The sequence below is a fragment of the Miniopterus natalensis genome, chromosome 9 (genome assembly GCF_054644295.1).
Source record: "Miniopterus natalensis isolate mMinNat1 chromosome 9, mMinNat1.hap1, whole genome shotgun sequence".
Lineage (NCBI taxonomy): Eukaryota > Metazoa > Chordata > Mammalia > Chiroptera > Miniopteridae > Miniopterus > Miniopterus natalensis.
In genome coordinates, this window is record NC_142089.1 from 41224298 (window position 1) to 41243685 (window position 19388).

Genomic DNA, 19388 nt, shown 5'->3' on the forward strand with positions numbered 1-19388 from the left:
TCTATCTTCCTCCCTCATTGCTTTCTTTCAATAACCATTTATTGAATATCCTTTCCCAATGCTAAGTGCTTCCATACAGCAGTGAGCAAGATAAGCAATGTTTCTGCTCTCATGGTGGCTTAAATTCAAAAAAGTAATGACAAACAAGTAATCAAGTAAAGAAACAAGGTAGTTACAGATTGTGCCATGAAAGCAATAAATAAGACAATGAGTAGAAAGTAGCTAGCTGGGCAAGGCCACTTTGGCTTGGTGGTCAGGGAGGGGTTCTCTGAGGAAGTGACACATAAGATGAGATCTGAAGAATGTAAGTCAGTCAGCTAGTGAGAACCAGGGGAAGAGAATTCTAGCAGAGGAAATGGAAAGTGCAGAGTCCCCAGGGCAGCAAAAGGCATGTCTTATTTAACCAAGAGCCTGAAGGCCAGTGTGAGTGGAACAGAGTGAGCGGGCCAAAAGCGTAAAGCAAATGATGGTGATAAGACGGGAGAGGTGAAGCCATGCAGTAGCTGGGAGATCGTGTGTGGTAAGGACTTTGGATTTTATTCTAACAGCATTGGGGACCCATGTAAGGGTTTTAATAGTGGTTGTGTGTAGAGGTAACAACATAATCTGATTTATGTTTTTAAAAGGTAGTCAGCTATGTGAAAATGACTTAGAAAGGGGCAGAGATGAATTGGAGAGACACTTTTATGGGCTACGTTAGTCATCTACCAGAGAGATGATAGTGGTTGGGACTAGGGTGAGGACAGTAGAAAAGGAGAGAAGTGGAACGATCTGTGATATATATCGGGGGTAAAATTGACAGGACTTGGCGATTGTTTGGTTGTAGGGGATGAGAAAGAGGGTGGAGTCAAGGGTGACTTCTAGTTTTTTGAGCAACTTAAGGGATAAAAATGTTCTTCATTGAGGTAGAAAAGGCTAGGAGAAGAACCAATTTGGAGAAGGGATACCAAAAATTTGAACTGAACATGTTAATATTGAGTTGCTGCTAGACGTCTAAGAAGTGATTCCAAGGAGACAGACATGTGAGACCGGAGCTCAGGGAGAAGTCTGAGCTGAAGGTGTGCACCTGAGAGTCTTTAGCATACACATGATAACTGGAGCCAGGTGATCAGATGAGATCTCCTGGGAGACAGTAGCAATAGGGGGGAAAATAATGCATTGGGTGAGCTGAGATCCTCCAAGAATTAAACATCAAGAGGAGAAGGAATAGTAACCATCAAGACTATTGAAAAGATGCTGATATTATTTGGGGCTATTCTGAGTGATGAGTAGGCTAGAGGAGAGGAGTCAATGGAGCAGGGGTCACTTTCTGGGAAGCCCACTAGGGCAAAGCCGCTGTGTCCAGCACCTAACATTGTGCCTGGCACGTGAAAGGTGGTTATCACTGAGTGAAAAGTGGATTTTTCTGAGGCTCTCCAATATGCTCTCTGGCATATTCCTAGGTATGGGGATAAGAAGTGAACCTTTGTATTGTCTGGTTCCCAGTGGCCTGACATCAGAGAACTTTCCATCTTTAGAGAATTTGCTAATGACTAGTAGAGCAATTCCTTAGATATAAATTTGGAAACAATCAGAAATTACCAGCTTGCATTTTCCAAACCATTCAAGATGAAAATACTCAGTAAAATTGTAAGAAATAAGCAAGCAAACACACAAGTAAAGTTGAACTATAGAAAACCCAAATGACCCTCTTTGGAACCCTTGGAATTCCTTTCCTACTGCCAAAGAGATCAGTCTTTTACTAAATTCTATGGGGGAATGGGGTATGGGCCACTTTTTAATCTCCTGTTACTTCCAGAAGCAGGTGACTAGATCAGAAATTCTCATTAGTCTTGGAAGTTCACACTACTATGTTTGACTATGATGATATTTGGAAGAAAAAAAATTGTGTAGGACTGAGGCTTAGAAAGTTAAATGATTTGCGAATAACCTCAAAGTATTTAAACCCAGTTCTAAAAGGACTCCAAAAGCTATTCTCTTACCCTTTGCTGACCCCAAGAAGCTTCAGTGACATGGAAATTAGAGATGGCTAAGATTTTTCAATGTACTAGTTTTAAAGAGACACTTCATTATTTAAAAATAACAAACAAAATCTTTACAATATGGAGAAAATTTAAGGGGCGTTTTAAGCCCTTCTGAATGATGGTGGTTCTGGTATTTTTCTGAGTTTGTTTAACATGAATGAATCTGTCTTCTTTTACAAGGAAATATATAGAGGTGTATTCCAGAGGTGACAGTTCATGGCACTCACAGTTAGAGCATGCTATTTGGCACTTATTTTTGTCATCATGTGGCTGTTGGTTAAAGCAAAAATAGGTAAGATATTTCTGTAATCTAATCTGTGGAAGGATTTGTGGTTTAAATTCTCAGTTACAGATAAAATATGCATTTGTGGTAAATGTTCTGGTAGTTGGTCTTTTGTAGTCAATCTTCTGTCATATAAGTGGATACTCTGGTTCCATGTATGTAACTAATATGCATTTTATTTAATTTATACTAATGATTAAAATAAGAGTTCAATGACATCATTTCCTCTTAAGAAAATGGCTAGGTAGCCAAGCTCAGCATCATGAACGAATATTTTACATTAAAATGTATTTTAACAGAGGGTATTCATGGGTAAATTAAGCTATTTTTAAAGCATGATGGCTGACATTTTCTTTATTTTTTTTCTATTGGGAGCTTATTTTTTACTATCTGGCCCACTAGGATCAAAGAAGATCAAACAGGCAGAAAACAAACATAAGTAAGATAAGAGAAAGAGACTTAGTTTTAGTTCTGAAAATAGAAGTGAGAATGTTTTATTTTAAGTGAATATTCAGTACTTTATTTGATTTAAGTAACTTTTACAAAATCAATTCCTATTTATGATAGTTGCAAGCAATCTTACAATTATTACTCCTCTCCCCCAAAAAAACTTTCAGTGAAGATTTTATATCACATCTAAAAATTCAGGGTGAATCTATAATTCTGAGGTTCTTTCATTGGCAATTACTAAGTACCACCAAAAACTGTTAATTCTGAATAGTTGTCATATTTATTTATACAAAAACTTCAGTAGTAAGAATGACCTCTCTTTTAAATAAGAGTTTAATGTGGTACCTGACATCTTGTAAGTAGTATGGAGAACTCGTTTTAAAAACAATACATTCATATAATTTCATATTAGCTATATTGGGTAGTGTTTCATGGAGCCCAGGGCCTTACATCTTGGAGGAATATGAAAATATGACATGGTAAGACTTAATTTCCATCCTTGTTGCCAACTGCAAACACACCAGCCCTCCTGAATATTTTCTGTTATAAAATAATGTTATAGACTACACATACTTTATACCACTAATATAGTGGTATAAAGAGGGAACCATTCCCAAATCTCCCCCTAAAGTTTGCAATAGCCTTTTGAAATTGTGTCTTTTTTCCTCTTTGGTATGAGTATTGAAGTAAGCATTATAAATCATAAATGGGGATGGAAACAAATGTGATTTATTCTGGGAAGTACTTTTTAGTAGTCTGGTGAATAATTTACATACAGAGAGACTGGTTTTTCCTGGAACTGTGTTCTTGAATGTTCTTGCAACCCTGTTTTCTCACCACTTTCCTATTTATAGTTCTGATTATAGTATTACTGTTTTGAGAGGAATGCATCTTTTAATTCAGTTAGACTTTAATAGGGTTGCCTTCTGTTCTCATTGTGCATCACCAATACAGCCAGGGCAGCAGAGGTTATTTCTATTTCCATGATTTGATGGGGTTCATTTTACCCTGCTTTTTGGGAATTATACAAACTCTCCATTTTGAAATGGGTTTCTTATATGCCAAGTGAGTGTTGTGTTTGTGTCTCACTGCAGATGTGTGCAAAAGAGGAGATGTGACCGTGAAACCTTCCCATGTCATCTCACTTGGATCAGCTGTCAATATCTCATGCTCTTTGAAGCCCAAGCAAGGCTGCTCTCAGTATTCCAGCTTTAATAGGTTAATCCTCTACAAGTCTGACAGAAGAATCAAGCTACAGGATGATCACTCCCTCAGTACTCAGGTCTCAGGTCTGCCTCTGGGTACAACACTGTTTGTCTGCAAATTGACCTGTAGCAGTAGTGAGGAGATCCGAATATGTGGGGCAGAGATCTCAGTTGGTGGTGAGCATTCCATTCTGAATTCCTAAAAATGGGTGATCTTTTGGTGTTTGTCATGTGTGAAGCAGAAATCCTAATGTAAGACAGGGACCTTTCTTTTCCCACCACATGGATATATTTTATCTTGATAGCATCGTGAGCACCTCAATGTGAGAAGTCCAGAAAGCTGTAAAATTGGAGTCTCATTTGGTAAGCCTCTATTTATTCTCTCTCTCTCTCCTCCCTCCTCTTTTTGGCCAATAACACCATTTACCTGTTGTCCATGGACTACAATGGCAGGAAAATGGATCTTTGCAGCTGAGTCGTCCTCCCTTCTTGACTTGTGAGAATTTGTTTAAAGCTACAACTTCTTAAAAAAGAAGAAAGAGTGTCTCTTTTGACTTATGCAGCCCAGGCTGACTACCAAGGCTGAGCACTTCTCCCCTTTCTCTTAATGAACAAAAAACAGTTCTTCCATCCACACTCCTGACCACTGATTATCATACTTAGCAGAGGTTAAAAGAAAACTATCATTATACTTATCTTTTCCTAGGTTTTCCAGAAAACTGCCTAGGGCAAAACTGACATGCTAACACTCCCTGGGGGGAGGAGAGTTGTACTGCTCCAGGGAAGTAAGAGTGAGGGAACCAGGGAAGTAGCAAAGCAAACACAAAGTGGTTAAGTTACTGAGCTGGTCACAGAGTCAACAGAAAATACATCCAGTTGCTTGGTCACTAGGAACATCCCCAGAAAGAACATATGGAAATACAATGACAGGAGAAAGAGAGAAGAATTTAACTGTCTGCCGTAGGTCAGAGTTCATCCACAGGCCATCAACTGCCCCATCCTGCTGGCTTACATTGCTAGTCCCTCCTGGCAGCTGCTGGGAATAAAAGCTAAGATGTCAGAGTTGGCATCTGCAGCATGAGCCACAGTGCACAGGATGAGCCAGCAGAACACCTGCCTGCAGCTTGCAGCCTGCAACCCACAGCCTGCAGCTTTAAAGCCCCAGCCAGGCAAACCAGTGAGCATGCATGGGCCCTGAGAGGTCCTATGCTGCTCTGTGCCTCTTTGGTTCCAGGAAAGTCCCAGAGTAGCAGGTGAGAGGTATGAAGAGAGCAGGAGTAATTGCTGCAGCAGTCTGACCAAGATACAAGGACAGGGTCCCTTTCATAAAGACAGGGATATAGAGCTCAATGAGGTTCTTTCCAGGAGAGATGGAACCTCTTCTCTATGACCTGTAAGGATATGTATGGTTGGCACCAGGCAGTCTTCCTGGAGGGTCACCAGAAGCATTGAACAGAATACCAAACAATGGCTAATCAAATCACAGGGGGTTAAAGAGACATAAACTAAGTCCAGTGCTCCTCTTTCAGCTCAGTCTCCTGTCCACATCTCTTATGGGTCATGTACTCTCAGCTGTGACAGCCTATGGTGTCATAAGAGGAGCATGGGCTTTGAATTCCAATCCTGCCACCAGCAATGTACCCTTTGACTATTTCAATTCTCTGAACCTCAGTTTCTCTATCTGCATTATGAAGATACTAGCACCTATCTCATAAGAGGGTTTCAGTGATTCGATGACACCTTGTGTGCAAAGTGCTTAATCTAGTACTAGGCACATAGAAGTATATAGGTCCCGAGTGCTGAGATTGCACTTCTGTACAGTTTTACTCTTTTCTTCATGTGTGCGGTGTGCGGGGTAGCCGATAATGCTTTCCTTAAGAGAAAGCACAGCATTGGTTATAGACAAAATGAAAAATTTTCTAAAAAGCACCAATGGTTCTTACCTCCCTTGTCCTCAGAACACCTGAATTTTTTACCCAGGTAATTTGCCATCTTACCAGACCATCGTTACCTATTTGTATTAGACATTCCCAGCCCTGTGATGTCAGTTCCAGGAGTCCACAGTGTTGCTGCTTTATTTTTCAGAAGGCTATCAATAGCCTCGGAAGTCAGTATCCTTGCAGATGTTCTTAGCCGTTCTGTTCCATTTCCTATCTTTGCTCAGATAAATTGGAGTGCTGCAACATCTCTTCATTTTTTACTTTTCCATCCAGAGTATGCAGATGCATTTGTGACAGTTTGCAGCGTCGGAAGATCTAGGGAGATGGTGAGGAGTCTCTGTCACAGTGCAGCTCAGTTGGGTGGTACTGCCTGCTGGAATGTTGCTTGTGCAACGTTCTCAAGCTGTAACCACACCATGAAATGGCTGCTCTTTGAACAAGTTTAGCACCTTTGAGATGAAGGACTGACTGGAAGCAACACCTTTTTCTGCATATGGCTAGTCATTCCAAGAAAAGACACAATGAATGTTGGTTTCACCCAGTGTTGTAAGTTTAATCTTACCTAATGAGAGAGTAAGGCCATTTTCTCTTTTGTGATAAGTGACAGTCCATAGTGCCATTGCATATCCTGAGAGGGCCTGTATAGTTGGCTGGTTCTTCAGAACAGGTAATAAGTAAACAGCTTTTGGCGTTTTTTTCCTTGCCCCCTTTTTGGCTTGTGCTGCTCTGCTACCCAGAGCTCATCCCTACTGTGTGGTAAGTAAGCAATCAGTGCTTTAGCGTAATCGCTTAGGTTTGATCGACCAACTATTTAGACATTCAAGGCAATAAATGAAAGACAATGGATTTTTGCTTGGTTGTTTTCAATGTGTATTTGGCTATTGATTATTTCTGAAAGCTATTTTTTCTATGACTTTTTATTGCCCATGATAAAAAGGGCTTTTAAAAACAATAACAATCAGAATACTCCTAACAGTTTATTATATTATAAGCTATTTTCATCTTTAGAGGCTTTGATTTCTGCCCTTTCCTTGGCGTCTGCTATTATATATTTATGTTGAGGAGAATTAGGTCTGGTTTTCCCTGGGACAGACAGTCTCTGCCAAAACCAAGTCCTGGGCTGAAGTAGACACCTTGATTTCATGGTCCAGGGAACTCACATTGAGAAAGATGACTTGTGGGTTAAAGCTGTGCTCTTTAAAAATTAGAGTCTCTGCAAACTTTTAAGAGTAAAAGTGAGGATGAAGACTAACTTTTTAAAAAATTTACCTTTATTGTTGAAAGTATTACAGATGTCCCCCTTTTCCCCCCATTGACTACCCCCTCAATCGCTGAGGACCCAAGGTCTTCACTGCACTATTGTCTGTGTCCAAGAGTTATGCATATATACATATAAGTTCTTTGCTTAATCTCTTCCAGCCCCCTCCTCCCTCTTTCCCTCTGAGATTCATCAGTCTGTTCAATGCTTTTATGTCTCTGGATCTATTTTGTTCATCAGCTTACTTTGTCCATTAGATTTCACATATGAGTGAGACCATGAGATACTTGTCTTTCTCTGATTGGCTTATTTTGCTTAGGGTAACTTTTTCATTATGTAAAAGTGCCAGGTATTTTATATATCATTTGGCCATCAAAAGACCCTATGAAGGGTTAGGGTAAAGGTGGTAGTTTGAACACATTTACTCTCATTTCCCCTGAAATAAAGCCAAGATGCAATAAAGAAGGTTTTCTAGAGGCACAAACCCTAAAGGACCAAAAAAAAAAAAAAAATGGGAGGAGGAATACATTAACAACATTTGGAAGCTGAAAAGCAGATGGACCAGTGAAAACGGGTTTGGCCTAAAGCTGGCAGTGGGAAAAGTCAAGATGCAGGCTGATTTCATGTGGAAGCTCCTACCCCAGAAAGACTCAGAAATTGATGAAGTGGGGCTAAAAATAGGATGCTATGAAAAGAAAATATTTTGAGAGTAGAAAATATGCCCCCAACCCAAATAAGCAGGAATGAAAAACTCAATAGGAGGGTAGATATATAAACTGAGGAAGTTTTTCCCTCATACTAGAGCAAAGAGACCAAGAGTTTTAAAATATAGAGGATAAAATATAAAATTAGGGGAAAGTCCAGTCTATGAAAACTAAGGATTTATAGGAAGAAGAAAAACATCAAGGAGAGAATCTCAAAGAAATCAAGAATGCTTCCCAAACTAAAGGACAAAAGTTTGCAGAATGTAAGAACTCTTTGAGAATCCATAAGAGCCCAAGAAAGTAGGCCCTCATTAAGCACACCTTTGTGAAAATTCAGAATAGTGGGGACAAAGAAAAGCCTACAATCTTCTGAAGAGAAAAAATGGACTATTACAGTGACTCAAAAATCAGAATGTTGGGCTTCTCAACAGCAACCTAGAATGTAGAAGACAACAGAGCATGGCCTCAAGAATCCTGACTGAAGATGCTTTTCAACCTGTAATTTTATACTCAGCCAAAGTATCAGTCAAGTGTGAGGATAGAATAAAGACATTTAAGCTGTGCTAAAAATATTTCCTCCTCTGCACCGTTTCCCAGGTAACTGCAGTAAGATATACTCCACCAACATATGTAACTAAGTCAAGAAAGAAGAAAGCATTGGTTCTAAGGCACAGGAGCTCCAACACAGGAAAAGGGAGAATTTCCAGGACACCAAAGATTGGCAGTCCCAGAATAATAGCTGTGTACCAGGTGTAGAGGAAAACCAGTCGTGTTGAAAAGTTCAATATGCTCCAGGAAAGAGGTCTTCAAGCAGATGAAACTGGTAGAATTCTCAGTGCATCTGAATATCTTTAACAGTGACTCAGTTAATTGGCTTGAGAGTTTGGAACTAAATAATAATAAACATTAAACAAATGGAAAACGAAAACTAACTTCAAAATAAACAAAAAGTTGTACATAAAATGAAAAGTTAGCCTAGTATTCTACATGCCTCAGTTGGAATTAGAATTAGTGTATATAGATGTATAAAGTGAATATATAAATGTACATATGTATATGTGTATATAATATATGTGCATACAAGGAAGAGTCTATTACTCTAGGAAAAGAGTATTATTCCATTAAACAAAACTATATGAGCTATATATTATTATATCCATTTTATAGATAAAGAAACTGAAGCTCTGAGGAGTTAACTTGGCCAAGGTTACACAGTTGGCAGTTACTGTGCCTGCTCTATGGTGTGTGTTAAGGACCAAAAAAAATTTATTCTGTCAATTACAGAGGGCTTTAGTGATATACTTGTTTTGTCTCATCCAAAGGGAAACATCTATCTACATGTGAGTCTCAGCATGAGGATAGAATATGATGACTGTTACATCTGAGAAACTTCTAGCTTTGAATTCTGTCTTTGACTATATAATGGCTTCACTTAAAAATACACACCTTACGATAGAAGGGACCATGTCTGCCTTGTAGACTTCTGTATTTCTGCAGCTAGCACTGTGCCTAGCCAATGGAAGCTACTCAATAAATAATTAATTTATAAATGTTCATAAAGTGCCCCAAGTGATGTTGCAGAAATCAGATTTAGGTGGTACCCCGCCAGAAGGACATGAGTAAGGCCAGTGGGTAGAAATGTCTTGGCAGCAAATTTCAGGTCAATGGAGAAAAAGAGCCCCTGATTTTTAAAGGTTTCTAATATTTAAATGGGCTTTATTCTGGAAAGGTAAACCCATCATCGCCGGGGTAATGGAGGTAGCGCTGGGCAGGCACCTGCCAGGGAGAATAGTAGAATATGGTGGTGAAAGGCTTGGACTTAAGTCAGCCACACCTGGGCTGGAGCCCTGCTTCTGCCACTTCATAGTGTTGTAATCTTTGGCAACATACTTAACCTCTAAGTCTTAGTTTCCTCTTCCACAGAGTGAGGATAATAGTATGTATATAATGTAGCTACTGTGATGTCTAATTGAGAAAAACCACACATAAAACACTTAGCATAGGACTTGGCATGTAGTAAGTGTTTGATCTGTAGCCACTATTATTGCTTTTGTTAGTAGAAGAAATGCATGCCTCAGAGGCAAATTTGAACTTGATGGGATCTAAACTAGCTACCAGCTTGTCTGGGTATGGGACATATAGAGAAAGTATTGTTATCTTGTTGACAAATAACAATGTGATTGAATTAGCACTTGTGTGACATTTAAAATATGTATGATTTTGCTCTTTATTTTTGAAGTTGCTCCAGAACAGCCTCAAAACTTATCTTGTACACAAAAGGGAGAACGTGGGACCTTGGCCTGCACCTGGGACAGAGGACAAGACACCCACCTATATACTGAGTATACTTTACAGTGAGTAAGAGACTGTTTTTGGAGCTTTTTTGTGGGTGTTCTGTAAGATCACATTTAGAAATATCTGATAGTTCTAGTTTTACCAGCAAGAAGAAGCTATAGACATCTCTAGATCATTAGATGCTTTAAAAAAACAATTCCAGTGTTCATCAATTAAAACTGATTCATTCCTCTAAAGTGTGAGAACTGATGCCTTGGGTCTGAGGCCTAACTCTGAGTTCTCTTCAGGGCACCCAGGGCCCATGCTGGGGATGTTGCTCTAGGAGGGTTAAACTGGCTGCATCATATCCCTTTCCTTTTTTGCAGATGCAGACTCTTGTGGTCATGATATATAAAATAGACTCTTCCTTGTGGGAGCTTTCCATCAACCTGGGAAGAGTTTCTTTTCTTTTCTTTCTTTCTTTTTTTAAGATTTTTAAAATTGATTTTTAGAGAGGAAGGGAAAGGAAGAGAGAGAAAGAAACATCACTATGAGAGTGAAACATTAATATGAGAGCGAAACATCAATCAGCTGCCTCCTGCACGCCCCCCACTGGGGATGGAGCCTACAACCCAAGCATGTGCCCTGGGCAGGAATCGAACCTGCAACTCCTTGGTGCCCCCCGGGTCAATGCAGGAGTTTCTTTTCAAAGCACCTTTACCTGACCTGAGAGTCCACAAAGAGAGAGATTCTGGGGGATTCTGTTTCTTGCAGTTGATTCCATAGTCCCATCTAAGGGTCTCATTGGGTTGCTCTATACCTGATCGAGCAGCAGATGGGGGAAAGGAAGTGGGACCCAGGGTTCTGGTTTGTACTAGGAGCTGGCAGTTCTGTGCAGTAAATGCCAAGGCGACCATGGATCCTTCAGATCTGACCTAAGGAGCCAAGATGTCAGACAGGGTTTGGGCAATTCAGGCAGTGTAGGTATGGTTACTCATCTCTCTGAACATCAAAAAAAAGTCTCAGTCCTGCCAAAAAAAGGGATGGGGGAAGTGTAGTCCTATTTATGACCATAGAAGACAAATATTTCCATAGTGTTCCCTGTAGTAATGACTGACCTTAAAAAGATGTCTAGAATTTTAAATATTTGAAAATTTTGTTAATATTAATATTAAAATTTGTTTAATATTAAAAGGAGAAGATAGTACATAATGTATCCTGCTAAACACAATCCTCTTTTATTTACAGGTTAAATGGACCAAAAAATTTAACATGGCAGAAACAATGTAATGATTATTATTGTGACCATTTGGACCTTGGAATCAACCTAAACCCTGAATCACCTGAATCCAGTTACACAGCCAAGGTTACTGCTATCAATAGTCTTGGAAGTGCTTCTTCATTTCCATTCACATTCACATTCTTGGACATAGGTACATTTTATTTCACTTTTTGTAGGTGTCATACGTTGGCACATGAACATTATTTTTAAAATCACTCTAATGTTCTCTATGTGATTGTTTCAAAAGAGGCAGCAGTTGATGGAAAGTGACCAATAGGCATAGTCAGAGGAAAAACATTATTATGATGTAAGTAAACAGGTGCATCATCCTAGAGCTATATGGACATGGTTGTACAAAATTCAACATCATTCTCTATATTGGACAAATAGGAGCCCCTGGCTTCAAACTCTTTGAAGGCACCCGCTGCCACTAAACACCATCTGAGTGAGAGAGGGTCCTGTGAGGTTATTCAAGAAGCTCAGTGTAGGCCTGTCTTGGTAGAGGTATCATTTTGACCCTGTGGCTACTCCACTGTTCTGAGTTAGGCTACATGTTTGGGCTACCTGCTGCACTAGAGCAGCGAGTGCAAACTATAAATAAAATGTATCAAGGTTTAAATGCACCTAGCCCTGCAAATATTTACCTCCACTCCTCTCAGCTTGGTTGCTGGAATGAGCCAGTCCCAGCACATTTCTGAGCAAATATAATCGGCCCAGCTGAATCAAAGACCATTCTCAAATTCTGCCCATCCCAGGTAGGACTGGTTTCTGGCCTGCCTGAAGTCCCAGCCTCACACTATGTGTTTCTCTTCTCTCTTTCCACTGTGCCTCTCTGCATACACACTGCTGACTATAAGTCTGAACATAGGCATTTACTATGCATTTTCCTATCACACTTCTTCCCATCCTACCTTCTATCTCTTTACACAGACATCTCTAAGCCACTTTCTTCCCTCTTATTCTTTTCTTCTGTTCCCCTGTTCCTATGTCTCCTTCTTGTGACTTTTCTACCAACATTTCTTCTCCTGAGGCGATCACCACTAGCCACCTCTGCCTTCTCAGCCATTGGAACTCTAGGATTTGGCACATCGGTTTTCTTTAAATCACTGGATTAAATGGAATCAAGACTGTCATTAATGTTGGTGGTAGTTTATTTGGTAAAAATGAGGGTAGATTGAGAGGAATTATTATTATTACTTTTTAAATATGTCTATTGATTTCAGAAAGAGGAAGGGAGAGGGAGAGAGAGAGAGAGAGAAACATCAGTGATGAGTCATTGATCAGCTGTCTCCTGCACGCCCCCTATTGGGGATTGAACCCGGAACCCAGGCCTGTGCCCTGACAGGGAATCCAACTGCGATCTCCTGGATCATAGGTCAACTGCTGAGCCACTTCGGCATAGCAAAGGAATTATTTTAATGATTTAGAAGGGAATCAAACTTTTTTTTTCTAAAAGCCAGGGACTTCTCTCTTATTTCACCAAATTTGGTGGTCATGCATCTTAGAGATTAATTTTGTTCAATTCTTTATAGCTCACGTCAAAATATAAGACAATTTTCAGTTGTGGAGCCTGAATAACACTTTTTTGTTTATCCTGGTTACCAGTGAAGCCTCTTCCTCCGTGGGACATCGGAATCCAATTTGTAAATGATTCTGTGAGCAGATGCATTCTTCAGTGGAGAGATGAGGGGATGGTGCTGCTTAATCGACTCAGATATCGGCCCAGTAACAGCAGGTCCTGGAATATGGTAATGGTCTTTAGAATGTTTTATAATGACAAAGGGTCAGTTTTACATATAGCTGGTAAATAATCTTATATAATTAAAAGTTTCTGTTTGAAACCAGTTCTATGTCGTCTATAGAAGTGTTAAAATATGCATCACATTCTAATTGTGACCAAATAAATAAAAAAACCCTCTAATGTAGAAACTTCTCAAAGGCCTTTTTGAAAATTTGTAGTTTTCAACCTGTACTCCTTTTCCAGCTAGTTTTAGGATCCTCCTTGGAACTCATACAGATAATTTCTTAATCTCAGGAGTTTTTTGTTTTTGTTTTTTTGAGACGCTATTATTTCAGATTAATCATCATTCAGTAACCCAGCCATTAATATTTCTTTTCATTGAATGACCGATCTGAAAAAATAAAAAGGGTTATCTGGTCTAGTTCTTTACCTTATGTTAAAATTCTTTAAATTAATGTAGTATTAATACTCACCTTTAAATATCTTCTCTGATTGAAGGTTAATACTACAAATGCCAAAGGAAGACATGATTTGTTGGATCTGAAACCATTTACAGAATATGAATTTCAGGTTTCCTCTAAGCTACATCTTTATAAAGGTAGTTGGAGTAATTGGAGTGAATCATTGAGAATGCAAACACCAGAAGAAGGTATGTGTTTAAAAAAAAAAAAAAGCAGGATGGGAGAGAAGGGGAAGAAAGAAAGGAGGGAAAGAGGAAAATGCAATGATTTCCTTGAAACAGAATCTCTAAAGTACTAATACTGAATCAAAAAGTATGAATGCATTAATTAACAAGTTAATTTTCACATGAACTTAAGTTCTGAAACTGTCAGAGAGATATGTTTATATTACTAGGAAATGTTTAACATTAGGTAAATCTTACTGTTTGGCACATGTTGTTCATGTTGGTTACAAGTTTATGCCTCAGCAATGTTTGGTTATAAGTCTTATTTCTATTGCACTTACTATTTCTATTGCATTTACTATCTCAGTAATTCTCTGTCACAAAGCTAAACCAGTAATTAATTTCATTCTTTCATAGTTAGACCTTGATACATTTTACCTTTTGGATTCTATGAAAATTAATTTGGCTCTAAAAGCTTGTGAGCCACTAAAAGCTTGAAAGAAGGAAGATTCTGGAGACATAACTTTTTTTAAAATATATATTTTTTAATTGATTTCAGAGAGAGAGAAAGAGAAATAGAAACATCAGTGATGAGAGAGAGTGATGATCAGTTTCCTCCTACACGCCCCCTACCAGGGATCAAGCCTGAAACCCTGGCATGTGCCCTGACAGGGAATCGAACCAGTGACCTCTTGGTTCATGGGTCCATGCTCAATCACTGAGCCACACTGGCCAGGCAAAAATAATGTATTTTTAAAAAGCCTTCATGGATTTTATTTTACTTATACATAGTACAGATAAAATTCTTAAAAATGGGTCATATTTTATAAGTTCAAGGCAGTAAGTAGGCTGGGAAATATTTGTTATATCACATTAGGCTAAACGATAAAGAAAGGAAACTCTGGTCTTGTGAATTCTTGTCACTTACTCACTTTGATAATGACTTGTTTAGAGATGTATGAAAGGGGTTTTCTTTTCTTTTTAAGTGTTTATCTGTTGAATTAAAAACCCTTCAAAGTAGGAGAATAACTTTCTCATATTCTATAAAATAAACTACCATCATAACAATGAGTGCCGCAACTTATGGTTAAGAACTCGTGGATGATTTTGAGTTGAAAGAAGACAGCTGGCTCTTTCAGAGTAGTTGCAGGCATTCATAAAGAGAGAAACCCATACTCTGAGATATACCACCGTTACCAAGCTCTGTTGGCTTCCTTTTGTCTAAATCTCCCTTTTTGGTGTTTGATCTTTCTGTGGGATGTTGTAAGGTCTCTTTTCTCTTACTCTAAGCTGCATGGTTTTCACCTCTTACCACTATTTCTGTCATCAGTTTCTTTATGAAACACCAACTGATGTAAACCTAAAAGGTGTGAAATTTTTTTAACACGTCTTCCTTTTAACCCTTTAAATATATACTCATATGTAACTTGGCATTTAAAAATATTACTAGTAAGCGTTTATTTTTAGTTACTCTAAAAATGAATGATCCTTTGCTACCAAAACTGAGAGCTAAATGTTGTCTCCTGGTGGATTGGGCACAGTTATTTATATCATGTCAACAGGAAATGGACCGTTATTTACCTCATATGGCCTTTTCCTGGGTCATCTAGTTTAACTCCAGTAATCGTCCTCCATGAAAAACACTTTTTAAATGGCCACTAAGTAAGGGGTAGGAGGAAAGAAACCACTTTCTGTGTTTAAGACAGTTCCACAATCAGTATACATCAAAGGCAGGCTCGATACTGGGAATTGAGCAACCATATTTTCCTTCTAATGGGAAAACACCCTCTTGAATTTGGGCTGTGTGGTGTCCATACATGCCTGAGAATATGCTCAGATGTTGGGAGAAGGTGACCCCTCACTACTCAGAACACCCGGGAAGAGACTCCAAAACTAAGATGAATGAGACATTCCTTGGAACTATATTATCAATTTGGTGTTTCTATCTGTTCATTCACCAGTTTTTAAAGTCTTATTTTCAAGTTTTGGCCTTGCTAAACTCTACTGTGGACACTTAATAAAGGAAGTTACATTCTCATACTTGTGCCAGAGTGGTAAAGGAGGAGCCCTTCCCTATCATGGTGATGATGTGGGTGATTAGTGAGACAGCCCCAAAGAGAGAGAAAATGCAGGGTTACCGGCAGCAGCCACCTCTCTTCACATTCAGAAGCTAGGCAATTCCTTCATTCATTTGTAATTTTAAAATATTGTTAAAATCAGTTAGGTGTGAACAATTAAACACTAAAGGTCATTTTACCGTCTTGGTTAGCAAGAATTTCATTAACAGTCTAGCTTAGAGGTCAGCAAACATTTTCTGTAAAAGGTCCAGATGGTAAACATTTCTGGCTTTGTGGACCATACAGTCTGTCTCAATTATTAAAATTTGCTACTGTAGCGGGCAAACAGCCATTGACAATGTATAAATACTTAGCCAAAGCTGTGTTCCATTAAAGCTTTATTTATGGACGCTGAAATTTGTATTTTATATAATTTCACGTGTCACTTAAAATGATTCTTCTTTTGATTTGTTTTCAACTATTTAAAAATGTAAAAACCATTATTATTCACAGGCTGTACCAAAACAGGGACTGTGCCAGATCTGGCCCAAGGGCTATAGTTTGCTGACTCCGAAACTAGCGAAACTTGAAAGTATCATACTTATGCCTTTTTGCTTGAGGCTTGAGGAAATGAGAATGAAAGCCTCTTAACCCTTCTAAAGAGACTTACATGCAAACATTTTCATTAGAAAGGAAGTGTTTTATTTGAGGTCCAAAGCCAGTCCCTACCCTCTTCTCTTCTTTTGACCTCCTTTAAGCCCAACATGTACCATGGAAGAAATAAATGCCTAAGCTCAATTATTTTACAAGATGGTGATCACCCCAATAGAAAGAAATGTTTTCCATGAAGCCCCCTCCAAACAGAAACCAATGAAAAATATATGCTTCTCTGGATGGTCTGTGGGGAATGTACGTGTATCAGGAACTACATCAGGTGCTGAGATACAATGATAACTAGTCAGATCCTCAGATTCAAGGGTGTATCTTGGAACATCAGGGAAAGATTCCTGGAGGAGAGGGCATGAGAAGAAATGCAGAGTCCAAAGGGAATCTTATGGTTTTCCTCTATCTGAAACATAGGGCCTCCAAGGTCATTGTAGTCGGGGAAGGGAGTTATTTCCGCTTTGAAGTACTTGATTCTCTTGAATTCTGTGAAACCTCACATTCCTGTTTTTTATTCTACTTTATCAGACAAGTCTTGGTCTCTTTTGATGGCCATCTTTCTCTTCTCAATCTCAATCCCTATGGCTTTACACTGGGCCCCTTCTTTTCTCAGGTGACCTCATTCAGTCTCAGGGCTCTAAAACAGAATAGAGAGATAGATGATAGATGATAGATGATAGATGATAGATGATAGATAGATAGATAGATAGATAGATAGATAGATAGATAGATAGATAGATAGATAGATAGATATAATATAATATATAGTTGTAGTCTGGACCCTGTCCAGAACTTCAGGTTTATGTTTCTAGCACCTATTTTATATCTTCACTTAGATGTCAACAGACATCCTAAACCTCACATAACCTAAACAAAACCTTAATTCTTCTCCAAAACAAACTGTTTCAAAAATACTTTTGTTACATTATTTTCTATCTCAATAAATGACACGCCATCTTCTTAGATACTCAAGTCAAAAATTGAGAAATTATTCTTAAATTTCCCTCTTCTCTCACTTCCCCATATCACCAATTGACTTGTTTTCCTGAGCATGTTCAAAATCTGTTCGTTACTCCCATGGCCAACTGTGATTGCCCTAGATTAAGCTACTTTCTCATGAAAAAGCATAACAACAAAATGAACACTATGAACACTTAGGAACTCACTGTTCTACTTAAATACTATGAAATTACCAATATATTCTTACCCGTTATACCTTTCCAGAAGTAATCACTATCCTGAATTGTATGTTTTTATCATCCTCATACTGTTCTCATAGCCTTCTAAAATGTATATATTTTTAAACAATTATTAGTTTTTCTTATTTTTTTTTAACTTAATCAAAATTATATTCTATATGTATTCTTTTACAACTTACTTTTTTTCTATCAATACTCCACAGCACTCTAACACAATGCCTCCATTGATTTTATTATGGATGAAACATCTCTGTTTCTATGAAGAAAGGAGCTCATTCTTCATATTAAAAGATTATGTTTCTCAAAAAAACAAAGAAGGAGTTCTCAAATATGTCAAATGTTGCTGAGAAGTCCAATGACATAAGAACAGAGAAGTGAACGTCAGATTTGGCAGCACAGAGTTTATTGCCAACCAATAGAGTGATGGGCACAAAACCTCAGTTGGAATGGGATGCAAGTGAGTGGGAGGTGAATGACAGTTCACAACTTTTCAAAAAGCTCTGTGAAGGGGAACACAAATGCAAGGCAGTAGCTAGAACAGGATATGGTATTAGGAAATGCTTTGTCTCTTTGTTTTTGTTTTTAGGATCAGAGATATTATATAGTACAGCAATTTTCAACCTTTTTCATCTCATGGCACACATAAATTAATTACTAAAATTATGCAGCACACCAAAAAATATATTTTTTGCTGTTCTGACAAAAAAAATAAGAATAATTTTGATTCATTCACACCAGACTGTGTTGGCTGTCATCATTTTTTTATTTGACAATCTAAGGGAAAAGAGGTCAGTGTTCCTGACTAAATAGTCAGGTATTGGATGTTTTAAAAATTCTTGTGGCACATCGGTTGAAAATCACTGATACAGTATATTTATAAGGCAATGATAAGGGCCTAGCAGAGAGAGAGAAGTTAAATACAAGAAAAGTGGGAGAGAGGTTCTTGATAAAGCAAGAGAGGATGGGATTCAGAACTCAGGTTAATGGATTGAACTTTGATGAAAGTAGAGGTGCTTCATCCAAAGTAAAATCAGTGGGGTGCTGTGTCAGGGTTAGGGTGATGAAGCTTGAAAGCTGTCATGGTGGAAAGATGGAGGAATTCCTGCCTGGTTGCTTCCTTTTGCTCAGCAAAGTGTGAGGCAAAGGCATCAGTTGAGAGAAACAGATCATTGAGTGTGAGTAGGTGGAGAGACTGAAAGTACAGCCTTTGAGAAAGTACACCTATGTGGATGATAGGGCATCAAGAATAGTGACAGAAAGAGGTGAAAAGAGCCAAAACCAAGTGTTAAAAGTCATCAATCAAAGGGGGGAAATGGAAGTCTATTTAGGTCTTCTCAAGGAAGCACAACAGATGATAACAGCTGAAGGCAAAAACCGACCACTGAGAACTTGTTTCATCACGTAGGTGTTTGTAAGACCTATTTGAATTGAATTGTTTGAAACTAGATTTTAGACAAATATATCACAGACTAAAGAGTGGACATCAAGGAACTAAGTCAGTGAATGACCTCTCTCTCTCTTGCTCTGCTTAGAGCATGACTTGAACCAAAAAATTTTACCTGAACCACTGGAGATACACCTTTTCCATATTTACTTTTTGTTAAATTCTCCAATTTCACTGTTCTTGGGGATCTTTATTCTTCTCTTCATTGCCTGCTAAAACCTCTGTGGAGGGATAGCTTT

The 19388-nt window shown here is 38.5% G+C and overlaps 1 protein-coding gene across 1 annotated transcript in view; it reads left to right on the forward strand.

The window, feature by feature from the left end:
• The first annotated feature begins 2216 nt into the window (after positions 1-2216).
• The window catches only part of IL12RB2 (interleukin 12 receptor subunit beta 2), a 60201-nt gene continuing 43029 nt past the window's right edge, over positions 2217-19388 (forward strand). The window contains exons 1-6 of the mRNA XM_016208136.2: positions 2217-2316; positions 3852-4139; positions 10104-10218; positions 11387-11571; positions 13026-13168; positions 13660-13810. Coding sequence (XP_016063622.2) covers positions 2241-2316; positions 3852-4139; positions 10104-10218; positions 11387-11571; positions 13026-13168; positions 13660-13810 — 958 coding nt within the window. The 5' untranslated portion in view covers positions 2217-2240. The remainder of the gene's footprint in view (positions 2317-3851; positions 4140-10103; positions 10219-11386; positions 11572-13025; positions 13169-13659; positions 13811-19388) is intronic.